This window comes from Larimichthys crocea, chromosome III (assembly GCF_000972845.2).
Source record: "Larimichthys crocea isolate SSNF chromosome III, L_crocea_2.0, whole genome shotgun sequence".
NCBI lineage: Eukaryota > Metazoa > Chordata > Actinopteri > Sciaenidae > Larimichthys > Larimichthys crocea.
The window spans coordinates 50207633-50226535 of record NC_040013.1 but is presented as its reverse complement, the minus strand read 5'-3'; the positions used below and the strand labels follow the sequence as shown (position 1 = coordinate 50226535).

Here is an 18903-nt window from a genome sequence, read left to right as displayed (position 1 = left end):
TTAAATGCAGTATGTCCACATAACTGATCTTGGTCTCTGTACTTTTTTTGTCGATATGAATTTTATTTTGATAGGAATGACCGGACATTGACATTATTTTTTTCTGAGCCGTCTTTACTCCGTTTTTACGGCATGTATCTGCACACAACAAACTTCTGACACGGGAAAGGTACGGAGGGGAAAAGTTGTTGGGTCACTTCAGTCGACAGGAGCTAAGTGAAGGTGCCTTTGTGTGTTTCTGTGTCACACTCTGTCAGCGCACACCTGTTCGCTCACTCCGGCTTGTCTTCTCGTTGTGTAGCGGACTGCAGCCTGCGGAGCGCCCACCGACACCGACACCGTGTGTGAGAGTTACGATAACGTTAGAACAAAGTTTAACTTTATGCTGAGTTAGCTAACTTTGTCATTTCATTTAGTTTTTCTGCACACCGATATCAGTATCAGCCTCAGGTCAATAATAAACCATAACAAAGGAAGTTATTGCTTCATCAGTACTGCTGAATATGAAGCTGTCGCGAAACCATTTTAAAATTAAATCTGGCTTTGATTGATCTGCGGCAAATACACTAACTTCGACTTCCAATACGTCATGATCATATCATGATCAATGCATAAATCACAGTGCACTAACAGAAACAGTCTGTTTGTGTACAAAGGCTGAGTAAACATGGAGAGTAAACAAACTGGATCTGTTCTCTTCTCCACCGGTCGAGTCTTCTGCCATCCTGTCAGAGTAAAGTCTGTCACGCTGTCAGCGCACATGGGAGCAGTGTCTGGTTACAAGCACCTTTTTCTTGATGTGATCTTTAACCCAGATTTCTGAAACCTTTTGCTCTGTCACCCCGTGTCACGTCGTGTCGGACGGTTGGGTGGAGCGTGACACTAATGTTGCTAGGGTGAAGGGGTCGAGTCCCCTGGTTATTAATATGTGATCAGAAAAAAGAAGGCATCAAAATACAGTTTAGAGATTGCTTTGTTTTATTGTGGTGTTATCTTTTAACAGGCATGGAAGACGATGAAGAGGAGAGCTGCAGTATACAGCCGGTATGTCCTTCCCCAGCACCGTTCATTGTACTTCACTGTGTGATGATTGATCATTGTCTTTATCAAGGCATTGATGATGTAACAGTTATCACACATGTGATGGAAAAACAATCAGAATACATGAAGCTGTTGTTTACTCGTCATTTTGAAATAGACATTGCTGTCCCAATCCTTGTTCTGATATGGTTGCTCTTGAACACAGCCTGTCCCATGTCTAGCTCAGTTCATTCCCTCAGTGTTTCTTCCGTGCTTGATGTTTCAGAGTTTGGTTCCACTCGGTAGTGAGATCAAGTCCAGGATGCAGCAGTTTGTGGAGGAAAGGACTGAAGCCAACATGGTAAACACCAACTCTAATGGTTTGACTGGAACATTATTCACAAATTACTTTTTATTGGTTCCGGTGAATGTGATGAATATTGTTGTGCTCTTGTTATTTAACACATAACAATAGTCAACCAGGAACATATGGCATAGCCACATGGATGGATAAAGTAAATGAGAGCATTCTGATATCAGATATATGTTTTTCCCTTCAGTGGACGGCGGTGCTGATCGCAGCTGTGACTGTCGTTTCTGTCGTTGGAGTCGTCGTGTTTCTTCTTTACAGAAGATACAAACAGTCAAGTCAGTGTCCTGCACATCGTACTCCCTGTTCTGTTTCTCTTTCAAATGTTTCATGTATGTAAATGTCAACATGTACAAATACACTGTTTATGCCCTGATTGTTACAGTATTAGATCTCTTTATAATATCATAACACGGTCAGTATTTCAGAGAGAACATAAACAGTTTCATACATCAGCATGCATTTGATGAGTTAGGTTTAAACTGGTGTTGGTGTCAGTGGTTTGGTGGTGAGGTAGATGAGACCATTTTGAAATCAGTGACAGGGTGATTTGATCAGAGAGCTTTTATAACGTCGGCCCAGTACATCAGTTCTGTTAGTATGAAGACCACAGCCTGATTCATATAGTAGATTGTAAACAGTCTTATAGGCGATGTCTGGTGTTTCAGAGGAAGCCGGCGTGCCTCACTATCGCTTCAGGAAGAGAGACAAGGTGATGTTCTACGGCCGAAAGATCATGAGAAAGGTTGGTGCATTCTTTAACACTCCACTCAATTCCTCAATTCCACATTGCTTTATCTCTGCTGTATCCAGAGCACAGTCCTTTCTTTTCCTTAGCAAAATGTGTTCACTCTGTGTTGAAGGTTAAGAACACACAAATCTCATACGAATGTTAATGAAGCTAATCCTTAATATCCAAATGATACTGCTACAATGTGTGATGGGCAGGATGGAACATTAAATTAGGCTTGCTTAGTGCTTAGTCATTATTTACTTACAGTATATTTGTTACCAAAGAAACAATTACATCATCACTTCCTGATCTTAACGTTAGGTCTTTACAGGGTCATAAAAACATCACAATCGCAGCTACTAGTTTTCCAAACTGCAGTAATCAGCCTCTTGGACATAGCAGTATTCATATCAAATGTCTTGCTTTGCAAAGCAATCCTGGCTGGTTGTTGTCATGTATCTTTCTCTGGTGGACATGTTGGACAGGGAGACACAGGCCATTTGCTGACCAGCCAATCACGGCGCCATCATTAGGTCCTGTTGGTAGTGGGGCACAAATACATTCAAACACATCATCAAACCTTTCCTGTTGCAGGTTCAGACGTTGTCCTCAGCCCCCGCTTCGAATCCAAACTCAGCTTCCAGACAGAGAGTGAGGAAAAGGACCAAAGTCCTGTCTATAGCTCGCAAGTGAGTCCATTTCTTTAAGCATGTCATGTACACAGAATATAAGCTTCCAGAGTTTGAAGTTAATTCTTCAGCTTTGAAACAGCTGGTGAGTGGACCTGAGATTATTTAGTCAAAGAAGATAAGCTGGTATTCTGAGATACCAGAGAACAGGGAGAAAATTAGCAGAGTATATGGTTATATACTATATATGAGAAATATTAAAAAAAAAATCAGTATAAGAGACATGGACATGGAATATAATATTCACAACTGTATTTTCATGCATATATAATCTTTTTATTTTTATGTATAATATTTTTGTTTTTGTTAAAAATGAGCCTTTTATATCTACAGTGAAAGCAGGTCCTCTTCCATGGAGGCCGCCATGTTAAAACACCATGTTTCTACAGTAGCTCAGAACAGACAAACTACACACTGACTCTAGACAGGGACCTTAAAGTGCTGTTTCTCCTTTACACTAGGTAGGGGAAGGTGATGTGTGGACATTGCAATGCAGTGATTACACCACTAGATGCAACTAAATCCTACACATTGGACCTTTAAATCTGAACACTCTTTCAATAAAGTGCAGCATTTTTATTCAGAGTTGAATAAACAGACATATGTTTGTTTACAGAAGGAGCTGTAATATTTAGAAAAAGTATAGCAAGAAGAATTCTATAGCAGGTACATTTTCTTTCTTAATAAGGACAATAAATTCACACTTAAATTACAGAGACTTTGTATGGAGTGTTAAGTATTGAAAAATGAAAAAAATGTTAAGAACATGTTTTTTTTTTCATGTGTGTGTGTTCGTGTCAGGATCCTGCGTATCCGGAGGGAACCCCCCACCTTGCAGCCCAAGGAGCCTCCTCCCTGTCTGCTGGAGGCTGATCTGACTGAGTTTGATGTGCAGAACTCCCATCTGCCCTCTGAGGTGCTGTACATGCTGAAAAATGTCAGGTAAGTCAAACTGCATGTTTCTTTTTATCCTTCACGTGAATAGTCAGTGTATCAGTGTGTGTGTCAGCCTCTGGTTCCATCCTCCATGAAGAGAGCTTCTGCTGTTCCTCTTGTTTCATACTGTGTAGTCCAGTTTTTAGGATTCACAGCACCATTCTTTCTCCACACACTGCATTATCTATATTTGTATTTATATTTTATGTGCTGTAACCAGGGTGCTCGGCCACTTCGAGAAGCCTCTGTTCCTGGAGCTGTGTCGTCACATGGTGCTGATCCAGCTGCACCAGGGTGAGGTGCTCTTCCGACCTGGCGACACCGATGACAGCATTTACGTGGTTCAGGATGGTCGTCTGGAATTGTGCATCCATGAAAGTGTAAGACCAAAGTCCACAGTGTCTACTGCTCTACTGAAAGAACACTTGTTTTTTGCTGTTTTGTGTATATTTGTGATTGGTGGAGAAAATGTCTGTGCTGGAACTTACCTATGTTGTGATTGTTGTTCAGCTGTCATGTTGACATTTGATTGTGTTTTCTTACTGCAGGATGGCACAGATGCTGTGGTGAAGGATGTTCTACCAGGAGACAGTGTTCACAGTTTGCTAAGTATCCTGGACATCATCACTGTACGTCTTCATTCTGATGGGATTTTAAAACTTCAGCTGTCGCACTGCTCACGATCATTTTGTTTTTTTGTATTCTCCATAAAGTCCTCCTTTTTCACACGCACTGTATTGTCTGTATTTCAGGGCTATCCAGCACCTTATAAAACAGTGTCTGCAAGAGCGGCGTTTCCCTCCACTGTCCTGCGTCTTCCAGCTGCAGCCTTCCAGTCAGTCTTTGAGAAATATCCTGAAACTCTGATCCGTGTCATCCAGGTATGGCCACTGAGAAAGTGATGTGTTTGTTATTAGCCATTGCATAACATGCAAATAAACTACAGTTAGCTTCAGAATTTTCATCCATTGCCCTTTTTTGGTATTAACAGTGCAGTCTACATTTCCTCACCACTGTCCTGTTTACTTCTTGGTTTTTGTAGATAATCATGGTGCGTCTCCAGAGAGTCACCTTTCTTGCCCTGCACAACTACCTTGGCCTGACCACTGAGCTCTTCAACCCGGTACTTTTTTTTCAACTTATACAAACTAGATTACCTCACACTTATTTTACCCATGTTGTTTTATTGTCATGCTGTTAGAGGCCTCCCTAACAGCATGAGTAGTGTTGTGTGCAGATAACATCAGGTCCCATATACATACATAAGGCATCAAGACCAAATTCTGCACCAGTGTACAACAAACCATACCCAATGAATGTGCAGACTCCAGGTAGCCACACGCAGCAGACCAAAATGAGAAAACACTTAAAACAAATCTAATTTTTCAAGCTTAGTTAACACACAAACAGTGGAGTGTAGCAGTGAAAACAGGATGGATGCTTGTCATGTGTGAAGGTCCAAAAACTAAAAGATAGTAATGAATAGTGTATGTCAGCTATCAAAAGAGAAAGCCACATGGGCCATTTTTTAATATCTAATGGGCCTGGGTAAGCTCAGCTCAATCAGCTGATGACTCTTCCATGTATGCCAGCTACCCACTGAGGTTTGTCCAGACAGTCACTGTGTTTTTATGTTTCCAAAGCTAATTTTGGTAATTAGAGTCAATATCTTCCCTTTTTCTTATCTACTTCAACATAATTCGATCTGATTGAATATATGTGACATTAAACTTCATATCCATCATGTCATAGATGGACCACACTCAAAAGCTCAATTCCATCCTTCATTTAAACTTCTATAATATTTAGAGAAGGTTTGCAGATGTTTTTATTAAATATGAATTCATGTGTGTGTTACAGGAGAGCCAAGCCATCTCTTTGGTGTCGGTGGCCCATGTTCTCGGTGATGCTCATCCACACAGAGGCTTCCGCAGGCAACCTTCCCACTCTGATGATTTGGGCTCTGACAAAACCGACGCAGGTCAGAAACAACAGCATTATCTTAATATTTCAAGCTACAGCTGTGTGTGTGTGTGTGTGTGTGTGTGTGTGTCTGTGTGTGTGTGTGTGTCTGTGTCTGTGTCTGCGTGCGTTGTAGTAGTGATAGTAATTTTGGTCTCATGTTATCTATTTTCAGATTCCAGAATTTCAGAAAAGAAATCTCGCTCTCTCTCCACCCCGGTGGCTGTTACAGGTGCAGTATACACACATGCAGCAGCATTATATGTATACTAGCAAATATATATTGAATATATTTTTATTAGTAGTGACAAAAGTGAGTTAGAAAATCCATTTTTAAATGCTGCTGTAGTGAAAATAAGCATCAACATAGCAGCCTATGACAAATACTGCAGCCTTTTCAACCCATTGGCAACAGGGAGATCCATCTGGTAGTAATTACTGATACAGTGTCAATTGTTGCTGATGATCAATATTATAAACGACAACTTTTTGCATCTTGCAGGTGAAATGTCAAATGACCTCAACAGAGTATATGAACGGGCTAGAGTTGCAAAGGAGGAGACGATGCCTCACAGTCCAATGAAGGTTTCTGGATGAGAATTTTCTTTGTTGCACTTGCACAAGCATTTAGTTTGTAGTTTAGTGTCTTTCTATCAGGTAGAAAGTCTCATTACACCTTTCTCTGTCTATCTATCTCCCCAGTCTATTCTAAAGAAGAGTGTGACAATGCTGCACACGCCATCAGCTGTTTACCACTATAGTGATGCTGGAGGAGGAAATGTCCACCACAATAAGATTAATGCCATTTTCCAAGCTGCCAAAAAGGACCTGCTGCAAGTCATCCAAATACAGGTAGAGTTAAAGTACATCTTCATTTTACTGGTCTGTTCATCTTCGGTTAAAAACAGTAATTCTTAGTATACAAAATGTAAATGCAGAAAAATGCAGCATTGTCAGAGTTTGAAGTGACCATCATATTTAAAGATATGATAAAGAAATATTTTATTGAAAATCTAAATGAAGTTTCATGTTTCATGTCATCTCATGTTACCAGGACGCCAGTCTGTTGGAAGGAAGGGTGAATCTTCGCCAGGTCAAAGCCGGCTCTGTCGTGGCCCACCAGGGAGACCAGGTCAGTCTGTTGGGTCAGCACTGACAGAAACTCATTTCACTACATTACAACGTTTTATTTCATGCGTTGCTCTTTGTGGGACAGACAGGTTACTAAAGCACAGAATGCATCTGTATCTTTCAACAAACAATCTTGCAGCCGTATTTGAAATGGGAAATATTTGAATTTGGTGTCACAATTGGGCATGGGCATGGCATTTTAGCTCTACAGAGCCCCCCAACTACTTCTAGCATTTTTGACCATGATGTACTCAGAAACTCATGACACTGAAATTCATTCTTCGTCCAGACCATTTTTTTTCTTGTCCAAACCTCTTATTTTTCTTACAGGACGTGAGTGTGGCGTTTGTCATCTCGGGGTTGCTCCATGTTTACCAGCGTATGATAGACCGTGAGGAGGATACACTTCTGTTTGTCACCCACCCAGGGGAGTTGGTGGGTCACCTGGCTGTTCTCACAGGGGAGCCCCTTATCTTCACTGTCCGAGCTCACAAAGACTGCACCTTCCTCTCCATATCCAAGGCCCACTTCTATGAGTAAGAATGCGCTCGCACAACAGTTCACAAATTATTCTCATCACACACGGGTGTGCAAACAAACCTGTGTTTTTAAATTTGCAGGATAATGCGTGAGGAGCCCCGGGTGGTGCTGAACGTTGCACACACTGTGGTGAAGAGGGTGTCACCATTTGTCAGACAGATTGACTTTGCCCTGGACTGGATGGCATTGGAGGCCGGCCGTGCTGTTTACAGGTATCTACTCTAAGGAGTCAGTAATTACTGATATAAATAGCAATACTAATTTAATCCTTTTTTTAATACTTTACTGTTCAGGGAAACACGGAACATTTGTTCAGCTTATGATTGTCCAATGTCCTTGTTGTGTTTTGGAGACACAAGAACAACTTGTACATACGCAAGAATTCTATAAATATGGGGCACTAGTTAGGGCATGTCTATGTAGGCACAAGGGCCCAGGGTAGATCCAACCTGTGGTCCTCTGCTGAGTGTCATCCCCCTCTGTCACTGCCTTCCTATCATTCTTCATCTATCTCTGTCAAAATAAAGCTTGAAATGTTGAAAAAATATCTTTAAAAAAAGAATTGTATAAATGTAGAAATCTAAATCATATTAATCATAGATATGTGAAAGAAAAACAAATTAGAATTAAATAGTTAAATCCTACTTGCGTGTGTGCGGGCTAATGTTGGATTTTGTTTTTAGACAGGGAGATAAGTCCGATAGCACCTTCATCGTCCTCAGCGGCCGTTTGCGTTCTGTCATTGCTAAGGATGATGGGAAGAAGGAGCTGGCTGGAGAGTATGGCCGTGGGGATCTGATTGGTGTGGTGAGTGGTCAGAAACTGTTTCAGAAGAAAAAGGCTTAGTGAAACACGTCACAGAGCAAATTTCAGTACACTTTTGTGTTTTGTGGATTGTCCAGGTTGAGGCTCTTACCCACATGAACCGAGCCACCACGGTCCACGCTGTCAGGGACTCTGAGCTGGCCAAGCTTCCTGAAGGAGCTCTGAACTCCATCAAGAGGAGGTATCCTCAAGTTGTCACCAGACTGATTCATTTGCTGGGACAGAAGATTCTGGGCAACATGCAGCAGGTCAATGGACCTCTGGCTGGTAAATGCATACCATTTTTGCACGTGTGTGTCAGATTAGGACTGGATTTAGGTTCTCTAAAGATCAAGCTGAGTAATGACATGTAGAAACCACTGTGGCAGAAGAACACAAAAAACTTTCAACTTTCTTATTGCAGTATGAAATGAGACCAAAACAAGATATATGCAGGGTTGGGCACTAAAAGCATAAACATATAATTAAATAATATTTTAAAATGTCATATATACATTTATTTCAAATAAAAAAAATCCAAAGAGAAAAGCACTTTCTGCTCTGCAGCTCGCAGTCTGGCTCTCCACACCCCCACCAGTAAGTGGGATGCTGGGAATCCAGCCTCCAACCTGTCCACTGTGGCCATCCTGCCTGTGTCTGAGGAGGTTCCCCTCACTGCCTTCACTCTGGAGCTGCAACATGCCCTCGGCGGCATTGGTATACACACACACACACACACACACACACACACACACACACACCACAGAACACAGTTCTTAATTCAGTTTACAGGAGTCATGAGTCACAGCCCCTTTCACAGAATGTGTTCAACATGAACACCATTAACAAGATGGTATTTATTTTCCATGACCGCTTATACTTATCAGGGTAGTAGAGGGCTGTTTATTTAGTTGTATGCATGTTGCATAGTGCCAAATGGTACACAGCAGCACTTTGTCTGTGAAGGTTTTGAGCATACTTATTTTATTTATAGTCAGTAATTGGAACAGCAGAGTTTAAGTCTTGAAGTAGACTGAGGAGTGCAGTCCAGTGATTGAAAAAGTACTTAATAAAAAGATGAAATAATAGATGTAAAGAGAATTCCAGTGGAGGGGAATTGTTATTTAATTTTTTTTCATTGTCTTTCTGGAAATACACACAAACTTTACAAATCACTATAAATGTTGGAAAAGGTGTAACGTGTCCTACCCAACAAAACCACTGCAAGCAAGACTTTACATGCCCACATGTTCCTGAGAATGAGGCTGGTTAGACATGTTATGTGTGCACCATGGCTGTATAGAATCTAAAACGAACCTTAACTTGTGTGAACATGAAGCTTATTGGCAGCTAACTGGACAACCTGAATTGACGCTAACAAGTGATGGAGAGAAAAAAAGTTGTTCATTTGAAACACAACCAGTCTGCATGCTTGTATGTTAGTTGTTTCAAATAAGTCTGGAGAATTGTTTTGCCCATATTTTTCTAGATACTAACTGCTAAATGTCAAAAAGAAGTGTCCTTCACACACATCCACATGACCTGCACCATGATACGCTTTTAGTCATTATGTAGTCTGTTCAGTCATATTTGGGGTCATATTCTGAATACTTCTGTTTTCTGAAGGCCCCACTCTACTTCTGACCAGTGACAGCATCAAACAGCGCCTCGGCTCTGCTGCTCTGGACAGGTAGGCGTCTGATCAAGTGATTAAACTGTAAATGTAGAGGTCAAAGTCTTACGAGGCATTGCTGGTGATGTGTGGTTCTTCCAGAAAACAAGACATTCATTTTCAAAGTAATACAACTGTTCCTTAATTTTTACAAAGTTATTTACAGGCATGATTTGTTTAGTCATTTTCTGTGGACAGTTATTAACATACTGTAACAGGTGATATGTTGCAAAATGGTTAATATCTGTACCTCATCTTTCAAAGTGTCCATGAGTACCGTCTGTCCAGCTGGCTCGGGCAGCAGGAGGACATCCATCGCATCGTCCTCTATCAGTCTGACTCTGGGCTCACACCATGGACCCAGCGCTGCATCCGCCAAGCTGACTGCATCATCATTGTGGGACTTGGTGAGCAGGAGCCCACTGTGGGTGAGGTCAGTGTAAATACACTCGCACCTGTTCGACTGCTGTATCTTTTCTTTAAAGCACACAGGCTGTAGCTTTATGACTCAAAGCTGCGCTGCTCACACACCTCAGCCCAAATTCAGTAGACAGGACTGGAGTAGGAACGAGTATCCCACACTGCAACAATGCAACATTCAAATCAATCTCTCTAATCAAAACTTTAAAATCCTAAAGGTTCTTTGAAGGTCTGAAGAGTGAACAAACCAGAAAATGTATTACATGAAAGAGACTTCATAAAAATGATGAGCTGAGCGGAAGCCTGTGTTTCCTCTGTAGCTGGAGCGGATGTTGGAAGGCAGTGCAGTTCGTGCTCAGAAGCAGCTGGTGTTGCTGCACAGAGAGGATGGCCCACCACCCAAAGGGACGGCCGAGTGGCTGAACATGCGGAGTTGGATCTCCAGACACCATCACCTCTCTTGCCCCCGCAGAGTGTTCTCTAAGAGGAGTTTACCAAAGCTGGTACTAATCACCAAATTACAAGTCTTTTTCTGGTCACAATTCTGGTCCAGTGAATACCAGCAAATACTTCATTTCCATTTGTGTGTGTGTGTGTTTGGTTTTCAGAGAGAGTTGTACCAGCGTGTGTTTGAAAAGTGTCCAGATCGTCATTCCGACTTCTCCCGTCTAGCCAGGATCCTGACAGGAAACAGCATTGCCCTTGTGTTGGGTGGAGGTGGTGCCAGGTACTGTGGCTTTATATACAAATACATATATGTCCACAACTGAGCTATATTTATGTCCAGTTAACTGATGGAGATCTTATAATGTGACATCAGCAGTCACTTTAATTTCAATTCATTATTTCCTTTGGAAAATAAAACCACTCTATGGTAACAGATTTTTTTAACATTAACGTTTTTTCTGTACATGATAACAGCATACAGACAGGTCAAATTAAAGGAAAAAACAAAAAGTGCATTGACTCGTATAGTCTCTGAACTCTTCTGGAGGGATGAACACAGTTCATCCAAAAGATATTCCCTCATTTGGTCTCAGATGATGGTGGTGAACGCTGTTCAGTGACTCCCTCACAGCATAACAGAGACACTGTAGACCCTCTGTAGGGGTCCAACATTCAGGCCTGTACTGTTCTCCTGGTGTGGACTGTTGGTGCACTGTTCTTACTGACAGTCTGATCACGTCCTTCAGTGAATATCTCAGTCACCTGGGGAAGAGTCGCTCTTCTGTTTTTCCTCACATGTCGTACAAATGCATGAGCATCGCAGCCATGAAATGTTTACTGTTGACCACAGATCTAAATGCAGATTTAGTGACTTCAGTCACTGTTCCTCCTGAAGCTCGAGTCAGTCGAGCTGTTTGTTTGTGACTGAAACAACTGTCGTCCATCCATGAACTCTCCTTCAAACTAAATTAGATCTTTCTTTCATCTTTAAGTTTGACAAAGCCGAGAAATGGTTTTGATATTTCTCGTGGATCATAAAATGTATTACTGATCTGATCTGTTTCTTTCTCTCACTGCTCTGGCTTGTCCTGAAGCTCTGACAAGGTAGACACTGTGTTCCTCTCAGCTATGACCCGAAACACCTGTAAGACTTATACCTGCAGCAGTTTTATTGTTTTATATATGCCAGTTTATCAATTTTAACAAGCCACTTTACACAGCTGAAACCTTTGCACAAACGTTCATACTGTTCATATTATATCTCAAAGTAAATCACAAAAAAATCAAATCGTCTAATTGGAAATAATTTCACTACAGACACAATTTACAGTATCCTTAAAAAATCTGTAGTGATGAGACTGTAAAATTCAGATAGTTGATAGTGTTTAAACAAAATGTGATATTATATACAGTATATGTGTGTCTCTATATATGATATATTGTATGTTATGTTATTTGATAGAGGACTGTCTCTTTTCAGGGGTTGCTCTCAGGTTGGCATCCTGCGGTCGTTGAATGAGGCAGGGATTCCTATTGACATGGTGGGCGGCACCTCCATTGGCTCCTTAATGGGAGCGCTGTACGCCGAGGAGAAAAGCAACAGTCGCATGAGGGTCCGGGCTCGTGAGTGGGCCATGGTGTGTTAACGTGCTCTGTTTTTTTGTTTTTTTTGTTTTTTTCAATTTGAAAAAATGTTGTCTTATTATTGTGACATCTACTCTCAAATTCATCAACTCCTCTGACGATACACACTTTGTTCACTTCCCTCTGTGACTTCCATTCACAGGATATGACCTCTTACTTTAAGAAGATCTTGGATCTGACATACCCTGTTACCTCCATGTTTTCTGGAGCTTCCTTTAACTCCAGCATCAGCTCCGTCTTCAAGGGCAGACAAATAGAGGTATTGTTAGAGGTTACTTTCTTCAAATAGACAAAGTACAGAGCTGAGCAGCGAGGCAGAAGGAATTATTAGACATTGCATAACATAACTGGCATCAAATATAGATGACAACACGTGTGACATTGTGTCTTTCAGTTATAATGGTCTGATACTTATATGTTCATTCATCCTCTGCTTGGCTAGGACCTGTGGCTGCCGTACTTCAACATTACAACAGATATCACAGCGTCCTCTATGAGAGTTCACACTTATGGTCTGTGCCGTTTGTTTGTTTGTTCTTTTTTCTTCTTTCTGTTCTTTCTAAAATTATCCTCTTTTTTTAAAGATTTAAGAATATGAATAAATGTATATTTTATAAATTTTCTATTCTATCTGTCATCCTGTTAACCACAGACTTATCTCTCCTCTTCAGGTTCGTTGTGGCGTTATGTCCGGGCCAGCATGTCACTGTCTGGTTACTTGCCACCTCTCTGTGATCCCAAAGATGGACATTTACTCATGGATGGAGGGTACATCAACAACCTGCCTGGTGAGAAAATCTGGTAGTGGGGGTGGTAGAGGACTTAACTGTCTGTACATCAAATGAGTGGTAATCATGTAGTATATTTGAAACATAATTATTGGATCATCTATATCTGTCCTAGAGAAACAAATATACACTGTAAGAAGTGACAACAATGTCCTTACCACTTAATCATTTACCAAAGATTACAGTAAACAAACATGACCATGTGATAAATGACATTCTACCTGGTCCATGTGTCCTCCATCCAAAGCTGTGTTTAACTCATATAATAAACACATATACAATCAGTTTTTCCTGTGAATTAAAATAATCCATGTGCCTTTCTGTTCATGTCCTCAATGCTGCAATTGGAATAGAAGTTAAACCACAAACACATAAACACACACTATTATCTACCCCTGCTGTACAAAAACATTGACATAGGCTATGCTTGCTACAGCCTGGATGCATGGAGTGTTGCTGGTAAAAGAGACAATAGCAGGTTACACCAAAGCATTCATAATGGACAAAACAAAAGGAACCAGAGACATTTTTTATTCCATACACTAAAACTCTGGTGCCTACAGTACATGTTGCTAGTAGTGTAGTATAGTGATTATAACCTGATCAGGGTGCCTTCAGTAACTGTCTTCCTGCTTTCTGACATTGTGTCAGACTTCATCACTCACACTAAGGAGCTGATGGAGAAAATCAGAGCCTTTAAGAGCTTCATTTACTGTTTTTTATTTACATTTACTGTGTTTTTTTTTTGTTATCTAGCCGATGTGGCTCGCTCCATGGGGGCCAAAGTTGTAATTGCGATTGATGTTGGAAGTCGGGATGAAACCAACCTGACCAACTATGGTGACTCTCTGAATGGCTGGTGGCTGCTATGGAAACGCTTCAACCCTCTGTCTGAGAAAGTCAAGGTAAACCGAGGAGAAATAATGTATAAATGTATGGTTAAGATCTTAGCTTAACTTATTTTAGAGGAAGGGTATGGGAAATCAATATGAGAATAGTCAAATCTGGGGATACTGAATATCAGCAATGGCCTTCACAGCATGTTAAACTCATTTCACATTCCAGGTCCTGAACATGGCAGAGATCCAAACCCGGCTTGCATACGTCTGCTGTGTGCGGCAGTTGGAACTGGTCAAAGACAGTGAATACTGTGAATACATCCGGCCACCCATTGACCACTACGGCACGCTTGAGTTCGGCAAGTTTGATGAGATCGCTGTGAGTTTCCCCTCTGTTTCTCTACCATGTTTCTTCCATCTGCTGGCTTTGAATGTCACTCAGACCCTCCTTCACTGTGACTCTAGGAGGTGGGATACCAGCATGGAAAGACATTGTTCGATGTGTGGCAGCGCAGTGGTGTGGTGGACAGCATGCTTAAGGACAGACATCAGGAGGAGTTCCACAAGACCAAAACTGGCCATGTGAGTGCAAACTACAGACTGACCTGGGTTTAAACTTTAAAGCCATGATCATGTTTTATTTTGCCTCAGGCCAGTATGAGTTTTAAATAACATGACAAGCCACCATGAAACAAACAAATAGGTGAAGGCTTTGTCAGCACAAAGTCACAGACATGAAAATAGAGTTATTAGATGAATTCTTGGTATTGTTTTAATGATGTCTGCATTAAATGTACAATCAAAGAGAGTGAGAATAAAGTGAAATTGAAACTGATTTAAAGTCTTCATGAGAGTGATGCAGTTTGTGTCTTTCAGGTGGTCACCTGTCCCAACGCCTCCTTCACTGACCTGGCAGAGATAGTGTCAAGGATCGAACCTGTGAAGAATGCCGTAGTCAATGGTTAGTCTTCATTAAATTCTTGAAATTATGAATTTATGTTCATCCTGAAATGTTACCAGAAGTTTTAAGTTTTACAGTCTGTGTAAAGGCAATTATGTTGGAAAATCGCTGAAAGTCGCTGAAAACACATGAAAAGACTTTGAACAAATATATTAGTGAAATGTGGAGTTAGGGGTTCAAACTGTTTTTCCCCAGTTTTCAGTCCGGGATTTTGTGGGCGGTCCTTAAAGGGTGGCTCGATGACACACTGAGGCCACCCTGAGCAGAGAGATAGAGATGAATTCATCTCACTCAGAGTGTTTTAAAGTTAGTCATGTCAGTTTCTGAACTCATCTGACACGTTTCATTCACTTCACAATGGCTTCTCGACTGCTCCCACGAGTGGGCGTGGCTTCAGCACATTCAGAGGACACGCTCCCACAGTCCTGGAGCTGAGAATTCATTTTTACCGGATTTTAACACCTAATTTCATAAATATGTTTATACTTTTAATCATTCAAATTTGGCTGAGTGAATAACACCTTCTTCGGTCTGACTAACTCAGAACATATATTTATTCTTACTTTATACAGACTTTGAAGTGTTTTGTTTTTTTGTTTTTTTTGGTCAAAAAGGGCTACAATTATCTGCTATCCTTGTGGAAAGCTACATGATTAATGCAGTTTTATGATTTTAAATTAGAAAAATAATTGGAAAACATTTTTCAAGCATTTAAAGTAAAAAAGATCAAAATAAAGTGGTGCTTATGTTGTGGCCCCATTGGACCACTTTCAGAGGAACTGTCTGATGAATACCAGACTGACTATGATGAGGAGGCGGTGGAAAGCGCCCTATCTGACTTTGAGGCGTTCACCCCAGGCAGTGAATACACTGAGGGAGAGGAGACGGCAGACACTGCTGAAACAGTACGTAAAAAAATTTAATAATTTTAAATCAATGTATTCATCATGCTCTCTGATCATCCCAAAATAGAGTGATGACCGTAATTACTTTTCTCTCTCTTTGTCACAGGATGAGGAAATTCAAATCCGGGTTCGCCGTCGAACAACAAATGCTACACAAAGTCCTCTGCCATGATATTCATCAAATCCATGGCTGTTTATTGGAACTGTTGACTACGGTCTACAACACACATACTACACTACAATACAGTATTTCTGGTAACCTCTGAGATATTAACTGAGTTTGCAATACAAACGTGCATATAATACTCTTATCCAATGTGCAGTTAAACAACAACAACCTGGGCATTGTATACCTGGGAGATGTGTATTCTATAAATTCTGCCTTTTTTTTAGCTAATTTGACAGCTTCATGGAACGCATGGAACTGTATCACCTGAGCGCCTTGAAGCATCTTCATTCAAGCACATCACACACAACGTAAAAATGCACTACAATCTTTCAACATAATATTCTGGGACAGTTCTACGCATGGCTGCTTCCTTTCATAATAACCTCACATCCATAAAGCACTATAGTGCGTTTCATAATGTTTATATATTTCAGAGTAGGGGTATCTGTGTAATGTGAACAGATAAGCTTTGTCATACATACTGTACATCACTCACTTCAGATGTACTATATCATGAATGTATTTAATACCTTTAAGCCTGTTTTTTTTTTTTTTTTCAAATAGTCTCCAAGCAGCAGTGCAATATTATGGCATTTTCTTGACAGCTTAGGCTGTGACTGTCCCACTGAGATGTTCAGACTAAGCATAGCAGTACAGGAGAAAGATAATGCATAGAAGAACTGATGGTAGATGTCTTTGTTCTAAGACATTTTAGTTGTCTTTCAATTTTATATTGGATTTCAAACTACATACTAACCTCATTTTGAGTCTGTATACTCAAAAAAGCGTCCCACAATGCAATGCAGAAAGGAAATGAAGGAGCTGCTCTCTGAAAGAAATGAAAATGATAGTGGGTGGCAGCAAATCAGCTCAAGAAGCACCTCAGAAAACAAAAACAAGTGAGAAATCTCTGAGAAATGTGCTGTCTTTGGGGGATTTGAAGTTAAATCGACAGCAGCGTTCTAAAGTCCTCAATAATTTAACATGATAACATTGGTTGATTTTGTTGTATACTAAGAGAAACAGTTTAGGTAGTCCAGGAACTAGTCATTGTTTTGTTAACTTTGTTAAACTTTTAGTGTCTTCACAAACCAAGACACATCATACATGCAGTATTATCGTATTACAAGTCTCCATTTTGTGAGTCTTTTTGTGATAATTAATATGAGTAATGCCACTGAATGAATCTTTTTGCACTATCTGTGCCTGAACCAAAGCTACTGTGTTTGGATACACCCTCACTGCCTTTGCAAACATGGCCGACCACTTAATGCTGGTCTTTGCAACTGTGCCATTAAAATAGAGTATGCAGGTGCCACAGTAGCTTTACCAGCAGAGTGCGTACTCTGTATCAAGACTGAATCCTTACAGCAATAAATAAGAAACAATCTCTAAAAGAATTATATACATGTGAACAAGGCTTCTTTCAGTTTTCCTCTTATTGTTCCAGTTATAATTATTCGACCAACTTTTTAACTTTTTAAGCTAAGGTAAATATTACAGAGTTAGTTAGCTGACACTGTCCTTGTTCCTATTACCTAGGAACAGAGTGTTGGGACTCATGTGATATTAATGAAACCACTCATTTCTTCATGCATCGTCATGTGACTAGTACCGGATAACAGTGGGAGAAACAGACAACCTAACAACGTCCTGTCATTCAGTGTTGAATGTTAAGCTGGACAATAAATTGAGATGAAAGAACATGATCTCTATTATACACTCAACAAAACTAACTAAACAAAAGTGTTGCATTTCTTTTTATGTCGATGATGGGATCATGATTTAGACCCAGAGCTGCCTGACATTGGTGCTATACTAATACTAGTACCTGCCACTCAATGCAATGAACACTATGCTATTCATGGTTGCCATTTGTCCTTTTAATCTCTGTAACAGAGCTCATGTGTTATTGACTTGTAGTGATTGATTGTTTTATGTTTTATCAATGGAAGGGAAAAAAGATCAGGTGCTACGAGCACAGTGGTTTTCATAAAAATACCGTGTTTTTAGTGTTGGATGCTGCTGATGTTAGTGATTTAGTGTTAGGAAGTGGTGACCACTATGTTAGAATATTTTTTGTTAGACGTTGCCTTTGAAAAATGAAGAACTTTCTGTTTGCTGTGATTTAACATTAGTTCTTAAATAGACTATGTAATGTAGAATCAGTTTGAAAACTGAATTATGAAAGTTTAGTGAATAGTAACGTGCACTACTTGATAGAATTTTTTTTTCTTTAAACCGTGCTGTTGAGATGACATTGTATTCTGAAGAATCTGAAATGACTGTTTGCTGTCATGGTCAAATAAAATAATTTCTGACTTTCTGTTAAGCTGTTGTAGATTGAACTGTTACAAGCAATGTTTTTAAGTGGTCTCACGTGACAAGGTGATCAATGCTCAATAGATGCACAATAATAATGGCAGTTTTATAGTATAATATTTTACACTGTGCAATACTGTGTATTCTTTTTCCCTACATCCTGAAACCAGTTAATGTATTATAATATCTTACCCCTTGTGCCCTCCTTAAATGTACTATCCTCTGGACACCTCCATTGGTGATTGATTCTTACTTTCAGGTGATTATACACTCATGAAAACAGAGTTATTAATATTATATTCCATCTCTGCCAATGGATCCTCCTTAATGATACAGACTATATTTTCAATGAAAGAAAGTTTGAATGTAGTTTCATATGTATGTATCTCACATGGCAGATAGTTTAATGTGTGTGGAGAAGTGATGATGAGAGTGATGATTATTTGAAAGCATCTCTGTGCTGGCAGCCCTGATAAGCTGCTGGTGGCTGTATTGAGGATTTATCAGTCTGGCCCAGCAAGGAGGTCTTCTTGTGTGGTGATTGGGCCTGA

General features: G+C 40.3%; 1 protein-coding gene across 4 annotated transcripts; it reads left to right on the top strand.

The window, feature by feature from the left end:
- Positions 1 to 112: 112 nt before the first annotated feature.
- pnpla7b (patatin-like phospholipase domain containing 7b) lies at positions 113 to 18362 on the top strand. Of its 4 annotated transcripts, none has more exons than XM_010749877.3 (35): positions 113 to 169; positions 1004 to 1044; positions 1307 to 1381; positions 1581 to 1668; positions 2059 to 2135; positions 2718 to 2812; positions 3614 to 3754; positions 3969 to 4128; positions 4297 to 4377; positions 4501 to 4629; positions 4791 to 4871; positions 5609 to 5729; positions 5886 to 5942; positions 6213 to 6295; positions 6413 to 6562; positions 6765 to 6842; positions 7172 to 7377; positions 7462 to 7593; positions 8065 to 8188; positions 8284 to 8473; positions 8753 to 8902; positions 9812 to 9875; positions 10122 to 10290; positions 10598 to 10780; positions 10886 to 11004; positions 12205 to 12361; positions 12511 to 12627; positions 12811 to 12880; positions 13040 to 13156; positions 13913 to 14061; positions 14222 to 14374; positions 14461 to 14577; positions 14872 to 14956; positions 15731 to 15861; positions 15968 to 18362. In XM_010749877.3, the coding sequence occupies exons 2-35, from the start codon at positions 1006 to 1008 to the stop codon at positions 16031 to 16033; spliced, it is 3954 nt and encodes a 1317-aa protein (XP_010748179.2). In that variant the 5' UTR covers positions 113 to 169; positions 1004 to 1005; the 3' UTR covers positions 16034 to 18362. The 4 variants fall into 4 exon arrangements, with proteins under 4 accessions (XP_010748179.2, XP_010748180.2, XP_010748181.2 ...); XM_010749878.3 differs by having other exon boundaries at positions 119 to 222; XM_010749879.3 differs by lacking the exon at positions 113 to 169 and adding an exon at positions 229 to 340.
- The last annotated feature ends 541 nt before the right edge of the window (positions 18363 to 18903 follow it).